Raw genomic sequence first — 27,941 nt, 5'->3', positions numbered from 1 at the left:
TTTATTCCTTGCCTTTTCTCTTCATTTTTTGTCTTCATTTTCTTTATTTGCGCTTTGCGCCCCCCTGAAAGCGGCGCCAGGGGCACGTGCCCCCTTGCCCCCCCCCCGTAGACACACCACAGGTGAATGTGCGCGTCATTTGATAAATTAATTCTAACTGCCATTTGATAAATTAATTCAAACTGCCATATACAAAGTTTCAAAGTAAATTGATACGATAAGATCCTGACATTGAAGAATGTGCATGAAGACATTATAATACTTTTATTCCAAGCTAAACGCATCCCCCTGTCTGTCGGTCTCCCCCCTCTCTCTCTCTCTCCCTACCCCTCTCTCTTCAATATTACTTCCCTCCTCCCCTTCTCCTCTTTCTATCTCTCTTCTCTACCTCCCTCTCTCTTCCTCCCTCCCCCTCTCACTCCCTCTCCATCTATTCCCACCCTCTCCCCTATTTAGGATTTCTATGTCTTTCAGATACACTTTTTTCAGCCAACATTGTATAAACGCAATATAAAAATTTGTTTCGATCCTTGCTTTCGATGGAATTACTTTATAAATATTTGTTGAGTTCCCACCGAGCCCACTACCAATATTTATTTTATAATGAACGTACTGAATGATCATACATGCAGAGCAAATGAACGGAGAAAACAAACGAATGGCTTGATTCCAAAAGGCACTTAATGCACTTGATTAAAAAAAATGAACTTTTGATATAGGCCCTATGTCAGAAAAAATAAATAAAAGGCCACTAGCTATCAATTTCTTAATAATTTGATGACCATCAATGCATTTTCATTCAGTCGTTCACTTTATTGTGTAAAAACAGAATTGTAAAATCCTACGAAATGTTATGCAAGAAAATGTTTATTAGGAATTAAAAGGCAGTATTAATTATCAAATGTAAATGATGACGAAACCAATCACGAATAAATGGTGTTTTCTAACATTACTTTTCCATGGACGCCTGTCCAAATCCCTATGGATTTTTTTTTACTACAGATATAAATATGGATTTAATGCCTTTTAGAAACACACTCTTCAAATCCACTTTTGCAAATAAAACATGATTTTACTGTGCAACGAAAATTCTTCTCGCCTAATTGAAAAGTCGCTTGCGAGCATTCTAGTCTGAGAAGAAGGCAAACTATCTATTTGCACAACAAATAAGACAATATTTGGTGAGGAGGATGCTCGATTTAAGTCTTAATTATCGAGTTAAAGAATTTAAGTGCTTTTCATTTCACAGTACGAGACTTGGAACACAAGGTGTATTGATTTGATAAACAATCAACTTTAAGGGTCTAGCCGACCATTGCTATATCCATTTTGGGGTAATGGGTAATGGAGAAACCCACGAACAGGAGGAAATCAGGCATTTTATTAACATTAACATTCATAAAAAGTGTATACACCCTACAGAGATTTTTATTTTGAAATTTGCTAAAGGTGCTGTTACTTTTTTTTTTCTCTCGAGGGGTATTAGAGTCAAACACCCAGACCTCTCCCTTTTTCACTTCTATCTCTCTTTTCTTCCTACTCTTCCTTCTTTTATTTCTTATAACTGAAAAGTCACGGGGCAGGGGCGCTACCCCTGTTCTCTTTTATTATCATTTTAATTTAAAAATAAGGAGAAAGTATATTACAAAATGAGAGGTTTGACTTGTTATCCTTATTAATTAATTTAAATATTTAATCATTATTTATCATTCGGTAAATATGGTAACATCATGACACAGAGCCCCTTATACAACAAAATAAAACACGGATGTTAAATCACAGAATAATCGAATTAACACAGTAATTAATTTCTATTGAAGGCACATCTTTCATTTAATTAACGATCTCTCACAAGAATACAATGATGTTAAATAGGCCATATACATGATGATAGCTATCGTCTCATCGGAATAATAATAATATCAAATTATCATTATATTTCATATCACTAATAAACAAGTCGAATCAATATCAGATACTTATATTTCACATACGATTGCAGCCACCTCCCAGCAAAAGTATACGTGGGAAATATCAATCCAATTCCACAACCCAATTCTAAATTCTCATAGTAGCTACATGGTGAAACTTTATAATAAAAAAAACATTGTATATCACTCTTATATTGTGAACCAAATCAAGTATTTTTGTAGCCTATCAAAAAGTTTAATGTCCGCAAAATACACAACATTATTCTAAGCAAGCTGGTGAAGGAAATAATTTTTATGTACTTCGAAGAAAAATCTTATGTTCGTCGTACCTTAGTTCTAAAGAAGGCTAAAGGCAATTTTAATATTTCAGTTGTTTCAGTCTATACATGTAAGTTTACTTCATACTAAACGACGAAAGTAGGTCTATAATATATATTTCATTACATTTCTGAAATCAGGCACTGCATGTCATACTCATTTGAAGGTGAAATCAATTCAAAATAATTCAGTAGTCACCCGAGTGTTTTTTGTATACCCAGTTCGAAAAGTTATAAACACTTTTAAAAGCTAATCTAAAGACAGATAGAATTCCTGAGGCACGTTCTTTTCTGGTACTAGAAAGATGTGAATGAAACGATCAATAATACTCGATATATATAGGTCGTAAAGCAGGTAAGAGTTTAACTTTTATCCTTTGTGCAAATACACCTGTCTGGGATAAAATAAAATTGAAGAGTCTCTATATAATGCAACTTGTTTATAGTGTAGTGCATGGTAATAGAATGTATGAAAATGGCATAAATGTCCTTCAGTGGCGAAATGAGCCAAAAATTGGAGGGAACCAGACATATGGGCAAAATTTATCGAAAAGTTGCTCACGAGCTAGCAAATTTTTTTAAATTTTTATAACAAAAATTCAATTTCGTGATAGATTTTGACATAAAATATTTAAAAAATACTGTCATATTTCATCCTCCTTTCTTTCCTTTTCTTTCCATTTCTCTTTTTTTTCTTGGTCGTGAAATATGGGGGGCAAGCGCCCTCAAGCCCGCCCCTCCCATCTTTACGCCACTGATGTCCTTAAGAAGGTTCGCTTCTAGAACGTGTTTCAGCATGCCTATATACTATACAAGCAGATGAAAATTATAGATGTATGTTTCAAGTGATTTATTTTTTTATCAAGTGATTTTTTTTTTATCACGTAAAAAAAATAAATGAACCAAACCATTAAAATCAACTTGCATCGGCTTAAGTTTTTTTAAATTTGATTCTGAAATAAAATCAGTCATTCCGTTTTAATCCAAATATCATATCTCAATTGCAGTTAATATCTCCTTCCATATATATTACACCATCTGGTTTTCGACACACAAATTTAGAATAAATTTTTTCAATTCTGCCTGACCCGAAATGGTATCAACTGTATGAGTCAATGTTATTCCAGAAGCGAATATAACGATTTTACTCTTGCACGGTATTCTGTGATCTGACTTAATTTCAGTTAAAGAAATCAAGAAAAGTATTTGTTCTGAAAAGATAACCAATATATCTGAGGAAATATGTCAAAGCACATGATTTTTACATTAGTGTACACTTTATTCTTTAATCGAGGGTAGACCAGCTGAAATGCGGAGTCAAAGGTTTCTTGAACATGTTTTAGTTGAAAAATCAATGGGTACAGAATTATAAGATGTATTTCGAAGCAATAACAATAATAGAAGGAAATAAATTTCAATGAGGAAAAGGGCGGATTGCAAGTTTTCTGGAGTTTAAATGTAAAGTGCAAAATTGAATTGATGTTACACTTACAATATACATGATGTATATAGAGCTCTTTGGAAATACGGAGAACATTTTTGACATTAGCAGTATTATGATCTACACATATGATTACATTAAAAACATGATTTTTTACAAGTCTTCGATATTTGAGGGCCACATGACACTTCACCTAAATCTGACTTGCACGAAAATCAAATATTAAAAATAGAAAATAATTCTTTATTGTGATGTGTGAAACTTATAAAGACATTTTGTTCAACGGGATCATTCTTTCAAACATTGGTCAGTCATATTCCGTTATTCGAAAAATCAAACTATTTTTATGCAGTAATTCAAATACGACTACTGGAGAAATTCTGACTATGACATGGCAATAGTCACACTGGCAAGTATAAGGTAAGCAAATTATAAGGCCATTAAAAGGCACTGTTATACCTAAACCCTTTCATCAAATTATCAAACTACCAAGTGGTTTCTCATCAGGGGCCATGGGGCGGGGGGAAAGGATGAGACAATAATGGAAGCGAAAGGAAAAAGATAATTTCAAAAAGATATGAATTAAAGAGGTCAAAACCAATAAACCTCTATTGGGGAATTAATGACGGCACTGATTAGGTCGTTTTGCACCCCTGAAATTAAAACTTGGCGACACCCCCGGGAACTACATCATGGTAATACTACTAAACGGCCAATCAAGATATAAAAAAAACGTGGGAGCGGTCCTTTCAAATTATGATGCCCGATATATTATAAGGGCCGCTCTGCGCTATATATTATTTTAAGTCAATATAGCCGCGGCTCTCGTAGACTGCGAGCTTGATTCCAGTCATAAAACCATATAATATAAATACATGTACATTATACGAAATACAACATTTCATATCATAACTCAGTATCATTATAAAACATCATTATTAACAATTGTATTTTGAGAAGGCGTATACTTTCTGAAAAGGATCATGACACGGATATTTTTGGCAACGGCTCATTCTTGTGAGATGAATTTTGTCTGTCTTTTTTCTTCTTGTTCTTAGAACCCCATTCGGTTTCATCTTCTTGCAAAGAAGACATGATCTCTGTAGATTTTCCATCCGGACGCACAGACGATGTCGAAAGCGTTGACGTCTTACGTCGAGAAAGCTTCCCTCTGTGCTCGTGATCGCCATCGTCTTTGGACTCAGAAATGCTTTTTAATTTGTGTTTTCCATTTTTCATTTTGCCTTTCCCTACTCCTCGCGTCGCTCGCATGATAATCGCAAGCGTCGACATTTTTGTCCGTTGGCCCGATGCGTCCATGTCGGCGTTTATATCGGGAAGACTTGGCGCTTTGGCGGGCTTTCGAAAATTTGCTGTATTTTGGACCGAGTACGCATCCATCACCGTCGCCCATGTTCTCTGCAATTGACGATTGCTGCTCTTGCTCTGCGCATGTCCGACAGGCCTGTGTTGACTGCTTGATACAAACGATTGCGCGTATTGCTTGTCGTCTGCTGTTTGTGACGCAAGTCCAAGCAGTGTGATGGCGGAGTCAATGGACTTTGTTCGAAAATCGACGTCGTTGCCGTTGGCGAAGGGATGTCGAGAGTGTTTGTTCGACTGAGATAAGCTTGGCAATCGCAAGGGTTGGCTGTCGATCGTCGAGGCACTATTCGGCAAGGATGATGACATCGAAGACGAGACTGAAGTGCTGATGTTCAAATTTTTCGTGGTAAGATTTGGCATGGAAATTGTTTTCGCTTTCATCTTTGCGATCCTTTCATTCCTTTTCGTGGCATGGTCTATAGGAGGAAAGATCATGTAACGTTCTCGCGCCAATTTCTTGGCATGGGCTTGCTCTTCTTCTTCCTTGCGTCTCGCTGCTTCAGCCCACTCCTCTGCGTTCATGTGCATCTGTCGGTCGCATATTCGTGGGTTGGCCTTGCCTCTCTTAATGAGCAAGTCAGCGATGTTCGTCAACCCCAGACGCCTGGCGAACAGAAGCGGCGTCAAGCCGTCATTGTCGGGCACGTCAACGCTCTGCTGTCTCAAATCAATATGATCCAGGACCTTGTTGACTATAATTTCATCCTCGCTGGCCACTGCATGGTACAAAGCATTTCTACCATGTTTATCACGTCCCATCATATTGACGGCACTCACCCCGGCCTTCTTTAGGATTATCTCCATCAGATCCAGGAACCCCAGACGACAGCAATGTTGAAATATTGTGACGTCATCACTGTCCGATTCCAGCATCTCGGCACCATGGTGTACGAGAAACCTGAACATATGCCTTCGCTTTTCGTCATCGGGCACATCGAGGGTAACCATCAGTGGGGTTCGACCATCGTCCAGCTTATTGTTGATATTGACCCCCTGGTCTAGCAAAGCTTTTATCTGGCGGTAACGAAGCCGAACGATGGCTTCGGTCAGCCTCTGGGTCATCGTCTCGAATTCAAAGGACTGGCCGATCAGAAATCATATTTTGTTCAGCATTATCATTGTCACAGATCCCTTTCCATTGATTGCATACAAACAAAACTTTGTCATCTATATAGATTTGGGATCCATCGATGAGACAATTTGGTTGAAAACAACGGATCAGGCTAAGCTTTTCTGATATATGAGTACATTGCACACGTTTTGGTTTCATTGAATCATAACAATCTTTAATGAAAATCACGATGGGCGCAGTTTTATTAGCTCAGTAAGTACTTTCAGTGTCACTGATTAATTTTGATGCATTCCGACTCTGGGCGTATTATTACAATAGCACATCTCCAGAACACTCTGCGAGGTTTTTTTGTGACAAATTGAAATTATCAATTTGCAGGGCGAAATCGCTAATAATACTGCCGTCGCTCTTCTTTCCCCAGCTCATTAACATAACAGAATCAGATTGTTACAAACAGCAGTCTGCAGACTTCAGTTCCGTGATAAACTCCATTCCCATGTATCCACATTCAAAAACAAAACTTGGCAAAAAGTGACTGAACAAAATACTAATGCTTTCCTGCACAGACTGTATTTCGATGTCCACGTTTTGTTGTCAAATCTTTGAAAGCAAATCACAATAGAACATTGGTCGTAGAACACTTGTTATTTCCTCCCAGTCTTCGCGCACAATACCAATCTATTATTTCTCCTCGCTCTGATCTGAAGTACACTTCTGAGCAGAATGGTGGACGGTGCACTTGTAGAATATACAAGGTCAAAAGTCATTCATATCAAGTTCGTTCGTCTCTCTCTTTCTCTTCCAGCCATCAACTCAGAGACTCTTTTTTCTTCTCTCCCCGCCGCAGCCGTGGTGTTTGACCGGTTGCCATGGTGATGCCTCAAATCACTCTATTATTCAAAAGTGACGTGACGATCTAAAGCAATATACAAAGATACAAGAGAAATGAGAAGTGTCATGATTGTTACGCATGATGAGTATCAGTCAATATATCTTTACATGGATGAAATACGTCTGAAATGTGTAGCATTATGTAGACTTATTCAACAACCAAGTGTTCATCACTCAGCAGCGCTGATCGAGTTTGATTAGTTGTCATAGTTGCATTACAAAATATTCGTGCGATAGTCATTTTGGACAACCGTATAAATTAAACTTCACAAATCAATATTAGGAATAACTCAGGGCCCTGGGGCGACTTTTTGACTGGGGTGCTGAAGTAAATTTGACAAGTAAAAAAAAAAGAAACAATTTCACCACAAAGTGAACGCCGTTTTGGTGCCAAGAAATTGGCAAGCCAAAAAAAAAGTTTCAGTACAAAATGTTGGTCATTTTCCTTATATTTTTTTGATTTGCCACACCTACCAGAGATTCCTGGGGGTACTGCCTATGGATAATAATACACGCAGCACCCCCTGGGAAAATCTTCCTATGGCCATGGAATCACTGGAAAGTCCAATTATTATCTACTTTTGACAGAATATCGTTCAGAAATAATTACCAGAAGTAGACACACACTGATTTTTTTTTTTAGGTTTTTTTTTTTTTTTGCAAGGTTTTCACTGACAATGTGTTAGATAAGTCGTTAAGACTCGGGCAATATTTAGTTAGTCCCGGAGTCAGTCAACTGTTTCTAGATAATTTGTTTTTACTATCTTAGTTTGGCATCAACTTGGTTTTAATATTTTCAAACGGAAAACGTTATTTTATAAATGAAATTTTAGCAAAAAGTCACATATATAACCACGATAACATAGTTGTGACAGCTGCCCTTATGCGATATATTAACCTCCTTAAAATATTATGTTAATGATTTAATGATGACTGAACAAATCTATCCGATGGAAATATTTGTCAAATAGAGAGACCGGTGATACAGCACAAGTATTTTTTTTTTGGGGGGGGCAGCATTTTATGGAATTTATATTGTATGATTTGTAGGTGGGCGAGCTGCACGCTTGTGACGTCTCACAATTTAAAAAATGTTATCATAAAAGAAATACTTCATCTTTAACATGCAGCAACATAATAAATAAAGATGTATACAAACAAGTTTTGAATGCCGTACACATTACATTGTCCCAAAAGGAGTCGAGAAAGCACTGAATGGAACGAATTTAAAAGCTAGAAGTTCCTTACGTTTTATGACTTACCAAACAAGTAAACTGCAAAATAGATGTGCTTATTTCCTTATGAAGTCTATCATATTGATCAATAAAGCTCCAAGGAAGCGCATAAACTGGAATTAAAGCTACCACAGTCTTTTATTTCTTAACGTCTTTATGCTTGCCATTAAGTTTCACATCATGATAAACATGTCGCCATTGCTAAGTGCATTATACCCAGTATTGTCATGATTGTGGTGGATGACATAGACTCACGGTGGTTTTTTAAAAACCTAACCTTGCTTTACAGATCAACACTGATCTTTGTGGGATAGTTTTACAAGAGAGGACACAGGCAAAGATAATACAATATTGATTTGCTTCGTTCATTTGAGTTTGCAAACCAGTTGTACTGGCCCGCCGCAATTGTGTTCATTCGCCTTTTAGTCAAAAAGAAAATAGTTACTGTACATAGAAATAAAGGATAAATATCGATTCAAATACAGTACAGGTTCAAAATGATCGATCAAAAGATATTTAAGAGAAAAATAACGTAACGCAATGCAAAATTGTACAAATATTCCAAACAAAGCCACGTTTTATATCATCCTATTGATTAATGTAGTCTTTATAATATAAAGACTACATTAATCAATAGGATGATATATAAAGTATTATTATTCTTTCTATCATTGCATCAACTTCATGAGCGTGATGAATAAGTTTGATTAACACTGAAATACGTCATTGCTTTTGTGTTTATTTGACGTCAAAATAAGTTCATGGCAACATTGTAACAAGTATCCATATCGATGTTCAAGTATCATGAGTATCATCACATACCTGCCAATTTTTTTATTGGACACAGAGCTCTTTGAATTTAACGTTTACAATACTTATCAAAAATAACATGTTATACGAAAACTAATATAGAATCTTTAAAAGAAAAAGATGATGACGAAACATTATTGAGACCTTTGCACGTGATATCTTGTTCTGTTGTTGTGCTTTCGTTTTTAATTATAACTAATCTTGGAATGTCGCAAAAAAATACGGTTTAGTACACCATACACCGACATATCGATTTTGTAATTGCAATAATACATATATTATTTACAGGAGTCTATTCCTAATATTATGAAAAATATATATTTTTATCAATACCCCTCTATATTTTAATATATTTTCACGAATTCATCACCTGCTCTGATTCAGCAATGATTAAAACAATAATCTGATATATCCAATATTGTCATTCTTTTATATTGCCGCCATGATTTTCTTAAAAACTTCTTTTTGTGAAACCTACCTGAGTGTTTTTATTTTCTTTGATAGTGGCAAAATGCATCTCAAACGGGTCTGATAAAAATTTTCTTCTTGATTATAAATTGTTGTGATAAATTGCGAATGGAACACAGTGACATATATACAGAATGAAGTTTTACATACTACGTATTCTTGTTTAGGGTGTCATATTTTACTACACACGTTTCTTGAACTCGGGATCGAACTGAACAGTAATAAATAAAGGCTTGATTCCAAGATACATCAGAATATTATTATACTTTGGAGTTTACACCCTTCTTGTGTATAATAGTTAGGACTTTACAACTTTTATGGATTCTGTTCCAACAAAAGATACGTAATCAATCACTAATAGTTATCGAAGCTTACACTAAAGTTTATTCTGAAATTTCGAAGCTCTGCTTACCTTATAAACAGCAGCGTCCAATGATTTATGAAGTTGGTTTGAGCAAATTTGTATTAATTTATAGCACATGCATGTGCATTGGAGAGAAAATGCCATTAAAACCAGGTTTCTTCGTGGGGTATTGATCGTGACGAGCGGTTGCTAAGTGCCTGAGCCTTGGGGCCGAGCGGCCGGCATGGTAGCAAAGTCGAACCCCCTCGTCCTACAGATGGTTGCACTTAGTGAATACGGGATTAAAAACCCAACAAAGCGACATGAGATCACTTGGAAGCACGATCATTGGTGATTGAAGCCTCTCGATAAAATATAACTGTATAGCATTCAGAAATACTACATCAAAAATTAACAGGCGCACCTCTCATTGCGATCGCTACTTTGGACCATGTAAATACTCCAACCTTCCCTCTATTCGTATTTTATTTCGTTTCATTCTCTAATTTAAAACAATATATTTTCTTCACCTTAATATTGGTTCATCAAATTAAAACATTAGAATTCGTGGTTCAGTTGTCCTAAACTTCTCAATTCACCAGCTCCCCCAATATGGTGGCGACAGGGCAATTTGATAGGGGCAATTAAGTCAAGGTGACGTCATTTTTTCTGAATTGAATAAAAGGGGTTGACGATATCTAAAATCTTTAAATTATCTCCTGTCTTCGTTTTCCCCCTTATTTCTTTCATTTTCCACCTCTCGAAAGTATAGGCAGGGTGGCCCCTTGTAGTGTCATCCCAACCCCCTTCAAAATGTCACTTTATTATGTAATCTAATTTGTTTTCATTGGTCATTTCATTCTTTATTCATGCAGGCATATGGTTCTAAACCGAACCAGGAAGCCTGGACCACATGAAAAGGCACACCCCAGTGGTTCTTAATTAGGCCCATGGCCGTACGCGGCGGGGGAGCAGGGGGAGCGCCCCCCCCCCCCCCCCAAAGTTTTGAAAAATTCTATTTGTTCAATTTCACTTTACAAATGCAAAAGCGGCGAAATTACAAACTCGGTCGCTTCGCTCCCTCGCTTTCGATTTTTTTTTTTAATTTTACGTGCCCTGCCCCGCCCCCTCAGCAAAAAAATGAAATAAATAAATCTGCGTACGGCCATGAATTGGCCTTAAGGACGAGCGCATTGAACAGTAAGAACAAACGGTTTTTGTGTTAGCTGCGTCGTTTCTTGTTCAAAATACTATAAATATAATCAGATTTCTAAAAGTATATAATCTCATTATATTCTACTGAAGAGCGGAGCGAGCGACCAACTAATAAACTGTTCTTGTAATAATTTTATTCCTCACTCTCAAATTTTAATTTTAGTGTTAGTCTCTATCTATAGATTTCAAATCAACATGACTCTGATAGAAATTGCAAGATTAAATCAATTGAGATTATTCAGGGGAGATTTTACCACACTATTTGTGAGAAACACATGATCATCTTCCTTTTTTTTTTTGGGGGGGGGGGCTAAAGCCTCCGAAGCGCCCATCCCCGTACGACATTGTCTGTCTAAATGGATGTAAAATGCATTTTTTCGAGAGTACCCCGTGTACATCAAATATGCTGTCGAGGAGGGCGTAATTTACTTTAACCAAATGGAGTGATTGATCGTGGAGTTTGTATGTTTATTTGTATTTAAAAGAGTAATATGTATACATGTTCAAATTCAACATTATCATATAAATCATATAAACACAACGACAAAGCCACCACCATCATCATCGTCATCATCATCTTCATCCTCATCATCATCATCATCCTCATCCTCCTCATCATCATTATCATCATCATCATTATCATCATCATCTTCATCATCGTCATCATCATCATCACCATCATTCTCACCGTCATCATCATCATCGTCATCATCATCATTATCATCATCATCTTCATCATCGTCATCATCATCGTCATCATCATCATCACCATCACCATCATCCTCACCATCATCATCATCGTCATCATCATCATTATCATCACCATACGCCACCACCACTACCATCATCACGATTTCTGTTAAGGAGTGGAGAGTTTTTTTTAACTAAATAATGTCATGGGAATATTCTTGTCTCCACCGTTTGCAGTCAATACCATCATCATCAAAATCATCGCTATTCAACCCCCCCCCCCTCCCCCAAATAAAACCATTGACAAGATAACCTGATAAACGTCATCACCATCATCTTCGCTTCTTCGACCACGACACAGTACAATGAATAACAGGACTAATACATACACGCATATTAACTCAGTATTATTGGTGTAGTTTAATATCTTATACAAGGATCGTAACAGTGAATATCAATTTCATAGAGTCTCTCATTTACATTAAACAATAACAAAAATAAACAATTAATTCAGTTTCTATAAATGGCACTGGTAAATCGTAGAGTACATACAGTAACTGTATATGTACAGTACACAAAACCTTTGCAGGAGAATGTTCATGAGCATGGTTATAAAGTGACTTTACTTCACACAATATTCAGATAAAACTTACCATTTTAACTAATTAAATGAACTTGAATTTCTCCGATGAAATATTTCAAACAATACTCCTTGATCATGATCGCATTAAAGAATGCCACTTTTATCGTAGTAGTTCAACACAAAGTGACATGACTATAATAGACTGAAATGATTTTAAACTTTTTTAAATCCTTACTATGTCCGAGGCAAGATCAGCAGGGAATTTCTCAAATACCCGATTTTTCTTTTATATATCATTTATGATGCACGTGATTATGTTAATTATTTAGAGCAATCAGTTTGCACTGTTTTAGAGAATTTACATTTATTTGTAAGTTGTTTATATCTATCATATCAATTAAAAAAGTTTTGAATCGGAGTGTAATCAATCAATTTTATATTCCCTGAGCAACAATACATGCCTTGCTTGGTTAGGGTTATTTAATTATATTCAAAATTATCTTTCTCCTGATAACATGTGGTAAGGTCCATTTTTCCAAAGATTTAAATAGTCAATGAAGAGATCGTTAATATAAAGTCGTTCTTTCTCAATGTGAAACATCGAATGGTTTGTCAATGTCATGTTATTTAGCAACTTTTCAATATTGACCTACTTCCACATTTCATAACCAAGCATCTCCATCATGTCCGTGTAAAGCTATGAGCACATCTCCGATGCAGTTTCAAATGGAATGATAATCCTCCCTATAAAACTAGGCATGTACAGGTTAATTAATATTCAAACAAATTAAGATTTGCAATACAAAAATTATTAGTTCATAATTTAAGTTTTTCATAAAGAGCATTCTTAAGCTAGCTGCATATGTCTCTTCAAGTGGGATTATTATTTTTTTTTTACTAAATCAAGATTTATCTCGATGACATCATGTCGAAAATTATACCCTGCATAAAAAAGTTTCATTTTAAGAGCATTAATTTTAATGATAATATTTTACCTCCTTTTAAAAATACACAATCCGATTTCTCATCATACAATAATTGTTCCGAGGGTCATGCATAATCATACGAACAGTTTTATTAAACCTAGTTTTAATCAGAATGTTTATTCAAAGTATGTAAAAATGATTCACGGTGCTAATGCACACATTTAATGTTCATGATTTTTTGAGGGTGGCACACACACATTTAAAAAAAAACATATATCATATATCCCAATACAATCCCGAAACATATACCACACTTCAAACGGATAATCAAAGTCACTATTGGGAATGAATATTTTGTCTTTCAGTGCAAGAAGTGAAGGTCATCCATAAACACAAAATTTCGCGGATAATTATAATCCCTGAGATACCAGCGAAAATCCCATCTCTCTTTCTTTAGCGCACCCTCAATTTATATCGGATACCAAGTAGACTCCGCTTATACAATACTCATGTCATACAAAACTTGCCAACAACACAACATTGATCGATCATGCGATGTCACTCTGATACTCGGAAACAAGTATTCATCTGTTTCAAGACAGTATTCTTCTCCGAGTTTATATTGGATTATCATCACATCATATTGTGACTGAGAGACTCGAATCAATAAAAAAGCAGCAAATCTATTTTTATTTCATAATGTTTTTTTTTTTACTATAAAGCAACGGACATACTACGTGGTAACCCACTGAGAATGTTTTCGATGCTAGGACCACCCTTTCCGTCATAACTCGCTGACAGTGACCGTTCAAGTCCTTTAAACCTCCCGTCGTAAACCGAGCGGTATTTCAAATAACGAGGAATGTGTTCTGATGATAGATTTAACATGCCGTTGTCACGATTGTCTCGGCTACTGCGCCCTGGAGCGGTTGTCAGGCCCGCTCTCATTCCGACCGCGTCTGGTAAGCGATTTGTCCCATTACCGCGGCTTGTACCGCGGCGCGTATTGTTCGGAGGTACACTCGGCTGCCGGGTCTTTTCCGGCGGTTGAATCGCGGGGAACATCGTCGGATTTTGTGATGCTCGCCGCCTGCCTCCTTCAAAAACACTTCGCTTCTTGCTCCTCGCGCTGAACGTCGGTTCGGTTTTGTACAACGGATCGTCATAGGTTCCCGGTATAATTGGCTTGATTTCTTCCGGATCTGGCGCGCACGTTTGCAGTTCCTTCTTGCGTTGTTCACTGTATGTCTTACGAACTAGATCGCGGTAAGTTTCGAGTTTCTCGTTTAACCGACTTCGCTGATTCTTTCCCTTCTGTACAGCCGGCGAATTCGGATCCACAGTTTCTACGTTTTGGAGCAAGTCTTTCATAACACTAGTCTTGTATCTCTGCTTGTCCATGAACGCTTTCCTCTGCCATGCGACATGAACTATAAACTTATACCTCTCCTTGGATAAATCAAGCAATCTACTTTCAAGGAGTCTTTGCTCTGTGATGTTGTCTTTGATCTGGGAACCGATAATACGTCCCTGATCGCCACCCTCTTCATCATCGTCATCGTCAGTTCGTCTGCTAGGTTTTGCCCAGTCACGTATGTCTTTCCACACATCATCTCGACTTGATACCCGTGAAGGAGCGCTGACAGGCTTGGCCCTATCGTCATTCATATTGTTCCTGTTTTTCTCTTGACCATGTGCATTAAGAATCGATCCTAGTATCTCGTCATTCGTTGGATGTCACCATCAAAACTCTGTAAAGACAAACATAAATAATGACGATAAAAATTGTGTATTCGAAATCCTAAAAGTATCAAAAATCACATAAATCAAAATTTCAATATCCTTCAAAGAAATAATTTTTATTTCAGTTATAATGAATGATATTAAGGACATCAATATATACAATGAAAGAGAGCATGACGAGGTTGTTCATATTTCGTCACCCCCGCCGGTTGGCAGACGCGTAACTGTCTCGACATTTCTTTAGAGGGCGCTATACGAGAATCCGAACTGTGTTCCTGGATTAATCCAGGAACACTAATCCGAACCGGAGCCACGCATTGAACCAATTCATTCATCTAAATACACAATCGCACCTTTCTGTTTCCTTTATTTGTTTTCCGAATGGTCTTTCACACAGAAACAGTCAAGATAACAGTAAATGCCGAAATAGTCCGCGCTGATTTGTTTCGCCACACATCAAATTTTACCAAATGAAAAATACAGACACGGAGAATTTGAGGAGAAACTGTTCTCGCCTTGATTCGGTTTCGTTGTACTTTTTTGTTGAATATAACAAACAAACAAAATCGATGGAGCTGAAACACAATTAAAATAATTCTTTTTAATGGCATTTGATATGAATGACAGCCCACCGTCGACCCCCGCCGCGCAAAAAGGGCCTCCCGCACAGCCCAATGCATTTTTAAATATAATTATGGATGATTCATAATTGTATTTCAAAGCACAGTTTGAGCATACATAACTTAAAAAAGAGTTACCCTTTTAACACATCCAGTGCATATCAAACACACACCTTGACAATTGTGTGATGGATACACTTTTCAAAACCTGATAATAAAAACGTAAATATTAAAGAAATCTGATATTTATGAGTATTTCATACAATGAATATTTTCAATTTAGAACTGGGCTGAATCTGATGTAAAAAAAAAAAGAAGAGAATTTCCTTTAAAAATCAGTCAATGGAAAAATAACACATTGGTAAAGAGCCTTTAGTAAGATTTGAAGTTTGGAATAGCATTTCCATCAATTTGACCTCATTCAAATTTTACCAAAGCTTTGGAAAGGTGTTAGTGTTTTGAACTATTGTATCCATCATTCACGACAGATTTTTCAAAATAACTTTTAGTTTGCAATTTTTTACTGATGAATTTAATATCTACAGTTTGGGCTAGGGGACACACTTAATGGTTACACACCGTGCCAATTGCAGGCTCATAGGTTTAAAAATTTGAACCATGATCAAAGTTACTCAACTTGAGTTTAAGAATATGAGCCTTATAGTAGCAGTATAAAATGTGGACAGAGTTTTTCAAAATATGCATCGGGATGGATTCTGGTCAAATACAACTTTCCCTGAGGAATAAAATCCGGTAAAAGAGCAAAGAATACTCAGTCTTTCCTTGATATTGCATGTGTCAAAGTTTCAGGGACCTTTTATATATCAGCATGTCATTCTGTCTTTCACTGAGAAGTGTATATTGTAACATAAACATTTAATTCAAGGATCGTACATGAGACTACAAAGGTGGCAAAGTTCATCTGGTTACGTGTCTCTCGAAATATCACAGGCTTCCTGTTGTCATGTCAACGAAATGGTGTCGATTTCTATTCTCGATTTCTTTTCAGTATGTGTACTTCAGACGAAATTTGAACGCAATAAAGTATTTTTAAAAACATTTTATATCAAAATGTCATATTCACCTATGGAGCAGAAGTGGAAAGAGAAGAAGAAGAAGAAGATTAAGAAGAAGAAGGAGATTAAGAAGAAGAAGAAGATGAAGAAGAAGTAGAAGAAGCAGAAGAAGAAGAAGTAGAAGAAGAAAGAAGAAAAAAAAAAAAAAGAAGAAGAAGAACAAAGAGGACGAGGACGACAATAAAAAAAAAACATGGATTTAAAAAAAAGTAATCAGTATTTTCAAAACGTCTCTATACTAATGATAAAAAGTATAATTATTGAACTATTTAGTAATATGCCATTGTATCAAATATCCTATAGCCACTTATCATGTTAATTTGAAGGAAAAAAAATACATTTTGCCACAATACATCTAAAACGAACATGTTTAACGTTTTTCAATAATTACGCTAAATTGCCGCAGGCAGTGATGAGACCAAGACCATAACAAAGAACAAAATAATTATAAATAATTTTGAAGGAAAATCCTTTCTGAAGAGATGATCTATGCTCACACACTTTAAATCACTGCTTTATTTCTATCTTCATGGAAGTATGACGTACGGGTTCTTCAGAAAGTATTTCACAAGCTTCAACAAATGAATGAAAGTCGAACAAACCATTCTCTGAAACCGAAGATAAGTATGGCCATAGGCATGATAGGGACAAAAGTGTGTCATTTGACAGGACGCCATGATGAAGAAATTTGTGAAGTCGACCACAAAAAATATAGTGCTCTCCATGAAACATTAAGTTCCATCCATTATATTCCCATAATTATAGGAACCACGACCGTTGAAATTGACAAGGGAGGAATGATTTGTTTATTCCATCTCTCCTATTCGTTTTCAATTTTCTAGGAAAGATAAATTACATAAAAATAGCTTTACTGGCTTTATTGCACTGTCATGGTTCACTGGACATTCAATATTCTTAAATATTAATATTTTTGCTGGTGGAGCAACGCTACCTCAATGTAAATCAAGTTTCGCGATTCATCATCAATACCAATAAAGTGATGTTTGGAAATCAAGTAAAACAAATGTAATTACCTAAAATCCCGAAGGGTAAGAGATTAAAAACCTGATCAGATATTTGTTGGTATCTCAAAAAGGGAGCCCTCGCCCCTCCCATAGACAATATCAACATGATTAAGGTTTCGATATAACATGTATAACTCAACAATGATAATTGGGGAAAAAAGTGTCAGAAATAATCAAAGCGTGAAAAGAAACCCCAATTTCCCCCAAAGATCTGCCAAATCTTCCTCAAAGGACATCGACTGGCGAGTCAATTATCAATACTTTAATGACAAACTGATTTCTTTATAAACTATGAATCTCATGTATATGAAATGGTTCCGCCAAACAGCTAATGATTAAAATCAACAAAGGGTTGACACTTTGTCCCGTTTAGAGCTTCCTTTAACATCAGCTGAACATTGCTAAGGTTTCTGTTTTCCAAAAACAACATGTCTGACCCCTCTCGCCGTCTTCAATAAATGTTCTGTTTAACACACCGACAAGAAAGACAATTTTACAAAAAAAGGATCACCCCATGGGCAAGAATTGATTAGTTTGAGGTCGCTTTTTTACATAAGTATCTGTATTTTGTTCGGTTGAAAATGAAATAGAGCAAATCGAAAAAAAAAAGGTATCTGGTATCAACATAACGCAATGCTTACTCGTTTTCTTCCTACCAAAGTTTAGCAATCCTGTGTTTTGTTTTAATTTCTTTCTTTTCTTTTCAATGACACTTATACTTTAATTATTCATGTATGATAAATTTTGATTTTATTCCTGTATTATCATGATCATGTTTGTATCGTTAAAAAATGCGTAATAATTAGAGCATTCGATTCAATAAAGATTAGTTTCGTGATGCTTGGGAAATGGGGGCACTTTTCCACACTGCCCCTACCCCCGTGATGTCTCACTAATAAATATTATGATTAGCAATATCAAAGATGGAATAGGGCACTGAGAAATACTACTAGGAAAAAACATAAACATGTTTTAGTGGGGCTTCCTTAATTTTGATCAATTGTGGCATACTTCAAATAATGTTAGGTAAAAGCAGGAATGTTTATCAGAAAATTCGAAAGCCATTTTAAGACAAAAAATGCGCATTATCCATTAAAAAAATGTACTAATCAGGTATGAAAAGGGGTATTTTGAAAAAAAGAAGTACGATATTGCCCAGTAGGCGACACCTGTCTGGATCGTAGCGATCATCATGTTGTAATTGAGATGAAATCATTTGCAAACAGCGTATTGGGGCCAATTGTGACCCATTTAACCCCAACCAATTAACAACCACCACTCTCTTTATTAAACGAAAAGCTTTCAGGATGTTTTTTTTTATGACGATGTATATCGATTTTAAGCAATAAAGTCTAACCAATACTGGAATAAAATGGGTCATTCTTCGGTGAGGTCGATCTATTGAAAATAGAGAAAGGAATTCAAAATGGCTGCTAAGTATCGAGGATGGCAACACTGCTTGAGACAGTGAAAGCTCCCCTTGAGAAAAACATACACACGAGGAAAGTTACAAATCGATTAAATGAAGAAACAATGCACCATGTCCATTCGGATCGTGTCTGATATTACATAATATTCGGCCTAGCAAAACGTTATCAATCGATCACATTGAGAAATGTCGAAACAATTTGGATGATATTGAACGCATGAAATATTACATTTCGCCTTAGATTGCATTCTATATACCGAATTATTATTTTTTAATTGAAAAATTCAATAAAATATTGCTGTTGCTTTGTCTTCGTCGTCACGGTAGTTTTAGTCGAATTGGAGTTGTTGTAGTGGTGTTTGTTGTGGGAGAAGGCTTAGTTTTTATGTTGTTGTAGCCAAAGTCTTATTCGTAGTAGTATTAGTATAGTAGGAGTACTAGTAGAAGTAGGAGTAGTAGTAGTAGGAGTAGTTGTAGTTGTTGTTGTGGTGGTGGTGGTGGTAGTGGCATTAGTAGTAGTAGTAGTAGTAGTAGTAGTAGAGTAATAGTAATAGTCGTAGTAGTATATTGTCCTCATGCCAAATGTTTAAGAAAATGGATCGGGTGATTTTGATATACAATTTGAAAATGCATATGATGCTATTTGCGCTATACACATTAATAATAAGGGGGCGGGGTAATTGAAATAAGTATTTGACAATATGAGCAACGGATATAAAACGTCAATGCCCCTTTCTTTATAATGAGCGATATAAAGTATTGATATTGCATCCTTTAATGTAGAAAATGAAATGTTGACACATTTCCATATAATTATGAAGTAATTAAAAATGGTCATTATATTTTAAGTGGCTCCTCCCTTCATGCTCTTACAAAAGATTCCATAATAAATCAGGTTGGCTATACAAAATGCTGTATTTGACAATAATGGTTTATTTTTGCTATTTTAAAACTTAGGTGGAAATTAGTTTCCAATTGTGTCACGTTTGCGGCAAACCTCATCTCCTTCCTATATCATGTATATATTGAACTTTTCTCCGGGACTTCTCTTTACAAAAACATCCCTTATCCTTTGACTTAAACCCTTTAGAGTTTCTAATTTGAGCGTCACTTTCTTGCCTAAGATAATACATTGTAAAGAAACACCTCTTGATCTTAATCTTTTAAGGTGAATAAGAAATAATTAGGGCTGTTGAGTCAGTTTGAATACCAGTTTGCCAACCCAATGATTCATTTCAAGCCAAAGTACCTGTACTTGGAATTAAGCCCGGAAAACAAAAATAAGCTTACGAACTTGGTCCCAAAATAGAATTTTTAATTGAAAAAGATTAAACCCAAGTTAAGACTTGGCCATAAGGGGGCACTCATAAATAATCAGGGCTTGTGACTCAGTTTGAATGCCACTTTTTCAACTTATTGATTCATTTTGGATGTACTTTGGATTAGGTTCGGAAAACAGAAATAAGCTATAAAAAGCAGTACGAACTTGGTCCCAAAATAGAATTTTTAAATTGAAAAAGGCTTACCCAAGTTAATACTTGATTATAAGGGGGCATTCAGAATATCGCGGTGTTATAGAAATAATTAGGGCTTTTGAATCAGTTTGAATGCCAGTTTGCTAACCCATTGATTTATTTCAAGACAGAGTACCTGTACTTTGGATTAGGCTCGGAAAACAGGAATAAGCTTTGAAAATCAGTACGAACTTGGTCCCAAAATAGATTTTGTTTTTACTGAGAAAGGCACAATTAACACAAATTAAGACCTGACCATAAGGGGGCATTCAGAATATCGTGGTGGTATAGAAATAATTAAGGCTATTAAATCAGTATGAATGCCACTTTTACAACTTATTGGTTCATTTGAAGACAAAGTACCTGTACATTGGATAGGCTCGGAAAACAGAAATAAGCTTTCAAATCAGTACGAACTTAGTTCCAAAAGATAATTTTTAAATTGAAAAAGACTGAACCCAAGTTAAGACTTGACCATCAAGGGGGCACTCAAGTATATCGTTGAGCAAAATGTGCCACCAGAACAAGGCACCCCCTCTTCCCGTAAAAAAAACTTAAATGGTTAAGATGAATTGAGTTGAATTTATTGGAACATCATCGGCATCTGCCAATATTCTGTTCGAAACAAATATACAAAGCAGTACAAAATATATATACAATTTGAGGGACATGTGAGGAAAAGCAAAATAACAAGGTAAAACAATGTACAACAAAATAATCATTAAATACAAGTAATTTTGAATGGGTAAGATGTGATGTGCGCGTAGCTCATTAAGGATGTGGAAAAAGGTATGTTAGTATAGTCATGGACCTATACTAGAATATATTCAATTGCGTTTATAGGGATTTTCTTTTCTCCCATATTGGGCTGAACTTTCTGGACTATATAGCGACCTGATATTCTTTGATAAACGGTATAATATCATTTTGCAAAGTAAAATATGAGTCTATAGGGGTGGTTTAAAAAAAACTTGTGTTATTGTTTTATCATTATTATCATTATGGTGGTTGGTGTTACATTTTATATCAATTTTCGTTGCTTGGCGTTGACATTGTCTCCTTCAATAAATATTCGAAATATAAATCAAAGGGGTCAGCCTTGTGGTCAGACGGGTATATAGCGATATAGTTTTGTACCCCACCCCCCCCCCCACACACACACACTCAAAGGATTCAATTCAAGAACACGGAATAAATCATTTAATAACAAATTCCTAGTTTGATATAGAAACATCTTAAAATCAAATTTATAATCACTAAACTGGGGTGACGTGACATTCAGGTCATTAAATGTTCACCAACAAGAGGGATTCAAGCCCTTTTCAAATTCATTTTCATTTTCTGTCGTCCAATGTGTGAGGTATGTGATTGTCTATATATTGTAAATTGATTATGACATATCCTATTTAATCAATGATACTATGATATTGGAATTCCGATTATACATGGTCGATATGAATCATAATTATTATTGTATGATTTTCTTTAAAAATGTATCCCAACTTAATTGTGATGCTAATGGACTGTATGGTGAACAGAATAAACCCTTAACCGAACTGAATTTCATTCAATATGAAACAATCTTTCAATATATTGTTTTACTTATGCGCCTTAAAATGTTAATCACAAATATTTGGGGGGTTTTGCTGATATTTGACAATTTCTTTGTTTATTGGCAAATTAACGCTAAGCATGATTAACGTGGTGACTGCTTGAAGGAGGTCACCAATGCAAAACACCTTTTCTTCTTGATTGAAGAGAATATACTGTCATTAAATACCATGAGTTGTCATATTTCCATTTTCATTTTCATTGCATTTTCTATTAATACATTATTACTCTTACAAATATACTGGTCCTGCTATATCACCAAGCTCCTTTACATATTTTTGTCATTTATTACATCAGTTGTTTTTTTTTGTTGCTTTTATTTATGCAATTTATCAGGCGAAAGAAAACAAGAGAAAGATATTTTCAATTTTTTTCGAGGTTCATATGCTGGGTAACTCACCGATTTCAATGTTGAGCCGCACTGAACGATTCTCGTCACCTAAAACTTGACCGCATTTCAAAGATTTCTGCTCTCTCGTGTCTCATATTAAAGTCAGTACCAAGATGCGATGAGATTTCGGAATTTAATGAAATAATCGGCCAAATAATCTATGCTTGCGAGCATAATGAATCAATTCCGTCTGCTAGCTGCCATCTCCTTGAATTCACAAACTCCTTTGATCGTACTCAAGTTGTTGGGGTCTATAGCCACTCAGAGGAATTAAAAACCTCTTTCATCGGCCGGTTTACGGTTCCGCAGGCGAATAAAGTTATTCCAAACAAATATTGTGTATAGGGGTCCCGAGAACTCTGCACTTTGTATCGATTTATCACGACCATTGAAAGGAGTAGAAAAGAGACGATGATAAAGAAAGAAGAAAAGAGCTGTTTGGATGAAAAGATTTTGGAGTTGTTAGTGGTGGGGGCTGTTTTTGTTCGCGCGCACTGCTGCGATACGGCCAGGCGACACAGGGGTGATGAGGGAACGGAGGGCGGGGATCGCTGTCGATTATTTAGATCCGCTGCTGTTGCTAGGCAACAAGACTTGATTTTAGGGTCGAGGGCACGGGGCCCTGATTCGCGCAGGATCGTGAGGGTTTAGTGAGGTGAAAGGTCATAGGGTCAGGATGTGACGTCAGAGAAAGACAACTGAACTTGACAGCATGAACAAACTAAGAAAAGTGAGAAATACAATGCTACTCGAAATCAAGGATTCTCGATTGTAGATAATGACATTGATACCAACAACCGCAATAGAGGATAGAGGTTTGATTTAGACACTGGTGAAAACTGAGGGAATAAAGATGAATAAATGTGAGAGTCGAAACCAGTTTTCCTCGGAAGATACTATTGTCAATAATGTTTGTTTAATGGAAATACCCTCCCTACATAGGCATGTAAAGTACACGCTAAAAGTTAGATTTAGTTATTCAACAAAGAGGTGGGGTTAAAACTTATACGTTATAATTCTTAGAATTTGAAAAAAAATCCATTGTTTACTGATCGATCAAAATAATTATTGTGTGTTGGTATGTTGGGATATAGATGATAATATTTACGAAAACTCCCAAGAAAGAGGTATAGACAGAGAAGGGGCGGAAACAATATACGAGTACCCTCTTGTATAACACCGTACCGGTAGGCATATTTATACAGAAGTATGCCTATGTTTAAATGGAAATACTACGTGATCTAATAACAATTGAACTCTTATACATGTTATAGGTCAGGTGGTTGTTTCATAAAGCTATTTGTAAGTTATAAGAGCGACTTTAAGAACGACTGGTGAACCTTTTTCCTGTGGTATATGATATACACCAAAATGTTCACTGGCGATGGTTTAGCTCGTAAGAAATGTTCACCAGTCGTTCTTAAAGTCGCTCTTAACTTACGATCAGCTTTATGAAACGACCCCCTGATATGACAAATAATCTTATATCCGTGATGAATATATCACGATAAGAAACTAGAATCATTTGCCATTACGCAACAATTAAACTCGAGTAACCTTTGACCGCAATCATTGTCACATTATAAGAAAGAAACAATCAATAGAAATGTTTGGCCTGACAACATTGGTTCCGTTATCAAGGTGAAATGCTTTGATTAAGGTGACAAATAAATAAAAGGGGGGACCAGACTTGATCGAATTCATCGAGGAAAACAAGAGGTCAATTCATTGTTGGACAAATGTGGAGTTTTAAGAATGAGATTAAACATAATCATTGGATTATGTGATAAAATCACTCTATTTGTCAGGCTATCACTAGTTTCAATAGTTAAAGGATGGACAGATTAAGAATCAGATGAATACAATAAAAAGTAGGTGTTAAGAAGAGGAGTAAAAGGGATAGGATTTGGAATATTTACGCATATTTTCCATTTTAATGAATAACTCAATTTTAGAGGGAAAACCCGGTATTCTCCCTTGTTTCTGGGTAATAAGTTTTGATAGGGAATGTTATATTACATATAAGTAATATATGGCAAGATATATATTTTTAAGACAATTGTTGTGTGTGTGTGTGGGGGGGGGGTAGGAGCATTAATCAAATCGCTGTATTGACGATCTTTAGTTATTCAACAGTGGTCCACAATGGCCACATTATAACCCCAAATTAAAAATATAGAAAGTGTTTGCATCAAGCCAATTTAATATGAAATACCACATGATAAAGATTTATCTAATTAACTTGGAATATTTACTCTTAATTAAAAAATACTCTCAAATGAAAGAACTTGGAGACAACATGTAAGTTTTGCTGAGATTTAATTCAATCAATCATAAACATATTTTTATTATTGCATTACGATTACTTCAATTTGATGATAATGGTTAAACTGAACCAAGAAACAATATATAATAACTCTTAAAGAATTTATTTCTATAACTATATTTTAATGTTTAACCTTTATTTTGCTATAATTGCACTATCCACCGGACCTTCTACATTATCTAGTACAATAAAATCAACAAAATCACATCTCTAAAGGAAAAACTAGACTGAAGATGTTATGTTTACAAAAGCTCTACATGTATGAAGATTCATTGCAATCACATGTTTACTGCAGTGTAGCATAACAAAAATGACTGTAAATGATGTGGACATAATGCCCACTAGCTTACTAGATAAACATATTTATGACTGATCTTTATTTACTGACCAATTTTATAGGCCTATTTTGATTTCGGAGATTTTTAGGGCAAGATGAATGAGGTCAGTTGGAGGGTTGCACCTCTTTTTATTATCTCAAAAAGAAAATATTTATGAGTAAATTTAAGAATGTATCAGATTATACTAGATGGATTCTTAATAGAATGCCAGTAACCAATGCCTCTGCCAGTGGGGTCAATTAAGCAGGTCAAGCTAGCCATATTTACACTTTTCATGACAAAAGACTCTAATTAATCTAAATTATAACAATAAAGGTCGCCATTAACCTTCCAGACATGGTGGTATGAAGTGGGGGGGGGGCAGTTGTCCCCTTAGAAATTTTGAAAACTTAGCATTTTCTACTGACAATTTTCACAAAATTCATCAGTTTGTATAAAATTCAATATCACTTTAGAAAAATGCAAAGCCACCCCCATGACAAGCTCAGTCACTATGCTCCCTTGCTTAAAAGTTTCTTTAAAAAATTGTCTTACTCCAAACACCCCCCCCCCCCCCCCGGAAAAAAAAATTGTGCATACAGCCATCCTCCGGTGCCAATTAAACCATTCAGAAAGAACTTAGATACAGTGCATATTACAAATAGGACTCTTTCATAATTAGCTGGATTCAAGTCATGTCAGATAATAGGTAGATGACAGAATTGGAACATCTTAAGGTTGGTCTGATGTGCAAATTTGAGAAAAGTGTTTGAGTAAGCAACACAGTCACAGGTTATCTTAGAGAAATTACATTCAAGTATTACTACTGAACCATATTAAGACTAACAGTGTTGGTGTAGTTGGTTTAAACGATGAAATCCTAAGTTTCCTAAAAATAATAATTCTTTACCATCATAAACCTGGTTTTACTGGAACTGTTCTAGTGTGAAATTAAGTAAGAGATTCAAAATCAATGCTTATCAATGCATGGAAAACAAATACATAACCAAATGAGGCACAAAATGAATTAACAAACCAAAGAATGATGACATACAATGTACATTACAACAACAATTACAAAATGACAGATCTCAATAAAGCTTTCATGATCGTAAAGTTACGTTTCACAACAAAATGACAAAACGGCAATTCAAGTGACATGGGTAAATTATAGAGACATGAAGTACTGTAGAGCAAGTGCAAATAAATTCCAAGAGATAGATTTAACTTTAAGAGATATGATTGGTACACAGCTTCTTAAAATTGATATTATCCATTGGTGAATCCCTTCCCCTGGGATGTATTATATTTTCTCTTTACTAAATTATGAATCACTACATTAAATGATCTCTGAATCATTCTAAACGTAAATATAGAGAAAACATATTCTTAACTCCCCCCCCCCTATTTCAAACTACGTTATACATCTTAACAATTCAATGAAACATTTATAATAGACCCATATTAATCTTCAATCAATAACATATAATTTTCTACACACAATAGATTTTTTTATCAGGACTTTGTTTCAAAAAGCTAGCTGGCAATGATTAGTGACAAGCTACTGGGATCTTACCATTCACTTGGCTGATGAAGTTGTAGACATCTATCACTTATTGTATGACACGTTTCATGAAAACAAAGTAGATAACATAGCTTGTGAAGGATTACTTTTTTTTCTTATTTTTCTGCAGCATGATAAATTGAAGAATGTTTTCAAAATGAAACAAAAAGGCACAAAAGCTAATGAGTTGTAGCATATATATATATTTTTTTACAAAACTCAAACAATGTTACAAATGGAAGAAAATGGCATATGATGAAGTAATAAAATATACAAACATACTGTTAAAAAGTATCTATATGTGATACACGCGAATGATTCTATTATACATTATGACATTTTTTTCACACAAACTACTTTTGAGAAAAAAAATTATGATAAATAAATGAGTTACTTTGAAATGTCTCTGTAGAAACATATATCTGATTTTCCAACAAAATAAGAAACATCTGATGATATTAGGTTACTCTGAAAACAGAAAAAAAAGGGTTGCTTTATGGCAATATTGCGATCTGATGGTGACTTTTGTCGAATCCTTGATTTTTTTTATTTTGGTAGCTGTTGAGCATCATTTACCACTGGTAGTTGCCATTGGATGGCAATGTTACCTTAAAAGAAACTTTTACAAAATTGGGGCTTGATACCTCATTTAATATGTTTGAATTTTAGATTCAAAAGACATCTTTAAAAAAAATACATATTTATCATTCTCATAAGTGCTTAAAAACACAAGGATTTGGGAGACAATTTCAAAGTTTTGATGCTACTGCAAAAAATGGTTTGAGCATGAACTCATTGAAAATTGGCCTCACACACCTCAGAAAATTGAGGGATGCTATTTTTAGAGAGAGTTACAAATTATCAAAATGCCCTCAAATGGACCAGTTTATCTTCTTATATAAATATATTTCTGGATATTTCTTTCCTGGGTTAGTCTCCATTTAAATACTGAAATCAGAAAATTAAACATGTTAATTTACCCTTAAGTTTGTTAATTAATTTTTGAATTTTGCTTTA

At 35.4% G+C, this 27,941-nt stretch overlaps 2 protein-coding genes across 3 annotated transcripts; both read right to left on the bottom strand.

Moving 5' to 3' along the window:
- Positions 1-1,801: 1,801 nt before the first annotated feature.
- LOC129269472 (uncharacterized) lies at positions 1,802-10,491 on the bottom strand. Of its 2 annotated transcripts, none has more exons than XM_064105815.1 (2): positions 9,964-10,491; positions 1,802-7,063 (listed from the first exon to the last, which is right to left on the bottom strand). In XM_064105815.1, exon 2 carries the CDS (start codon positions 6,135-6,137, stop codon positions 4,671-4,673), a length of 1,467 nt encoding a protein of 488 aa, XP_063961885.1. In that variant the 5' UTR covers positions 6,138-7,063; positions 9,964-10,491; the 3' UTR covers positions 1,802-4,670. The 2 variants fall into 2 exon arrangements, with proteins under 2 accessions (XP_063961885.1, XP_063961886.1); XM_064105816.1 differs by lacking the exon at positions 9,964-10,491 and adding an exon at positions 8,301-8,511.
- Positions 10,492-12,193: 1,702 nt separating this feature from the next.
- Positions 12,194-23,236, bottom strand: LOC129269471 (uncharacterized). Its single transcript, XM_054906973.2, has 2 exons — positions 22,727-23,236; positions 12,194-15,059 (listed from the first exon to the last, which is right to left on the bottom strand). The coding sequence occupies exon 2, from the start codon at positions 14,974-14,976 to the stop codon at positions 14,023-14,025; it is 954 nt and encodes a 317-aa protein (XP_054762948.2). The 5' UTR covers positions 14,977-15,059; positions 22,727-23,236; the 3' UTR covers positions 12,194-14,022.
- Positions 23,237-27,941: the final 4,705 nt, after the last annotated feature.

This window comes from Lytechinus pictus, chromosome 10 (assembly GCF_037042905.1).
Source record: "Lytechinus pictus isolate F3 Inbred chromosome 10, Lp3.0, whole genome shotgun sequence".
Taxonomy (NCBI): domain Eukaryota; kingdom Metazoa; phylum Echinodermata; class Echinoidea; order Temnopleuroida; family Toxopneustidae; genus Lytechinus; species Lytechinus pictus.
This window is presented reverse-complemented; position numbering and strand designations above follow the sequence as displayed.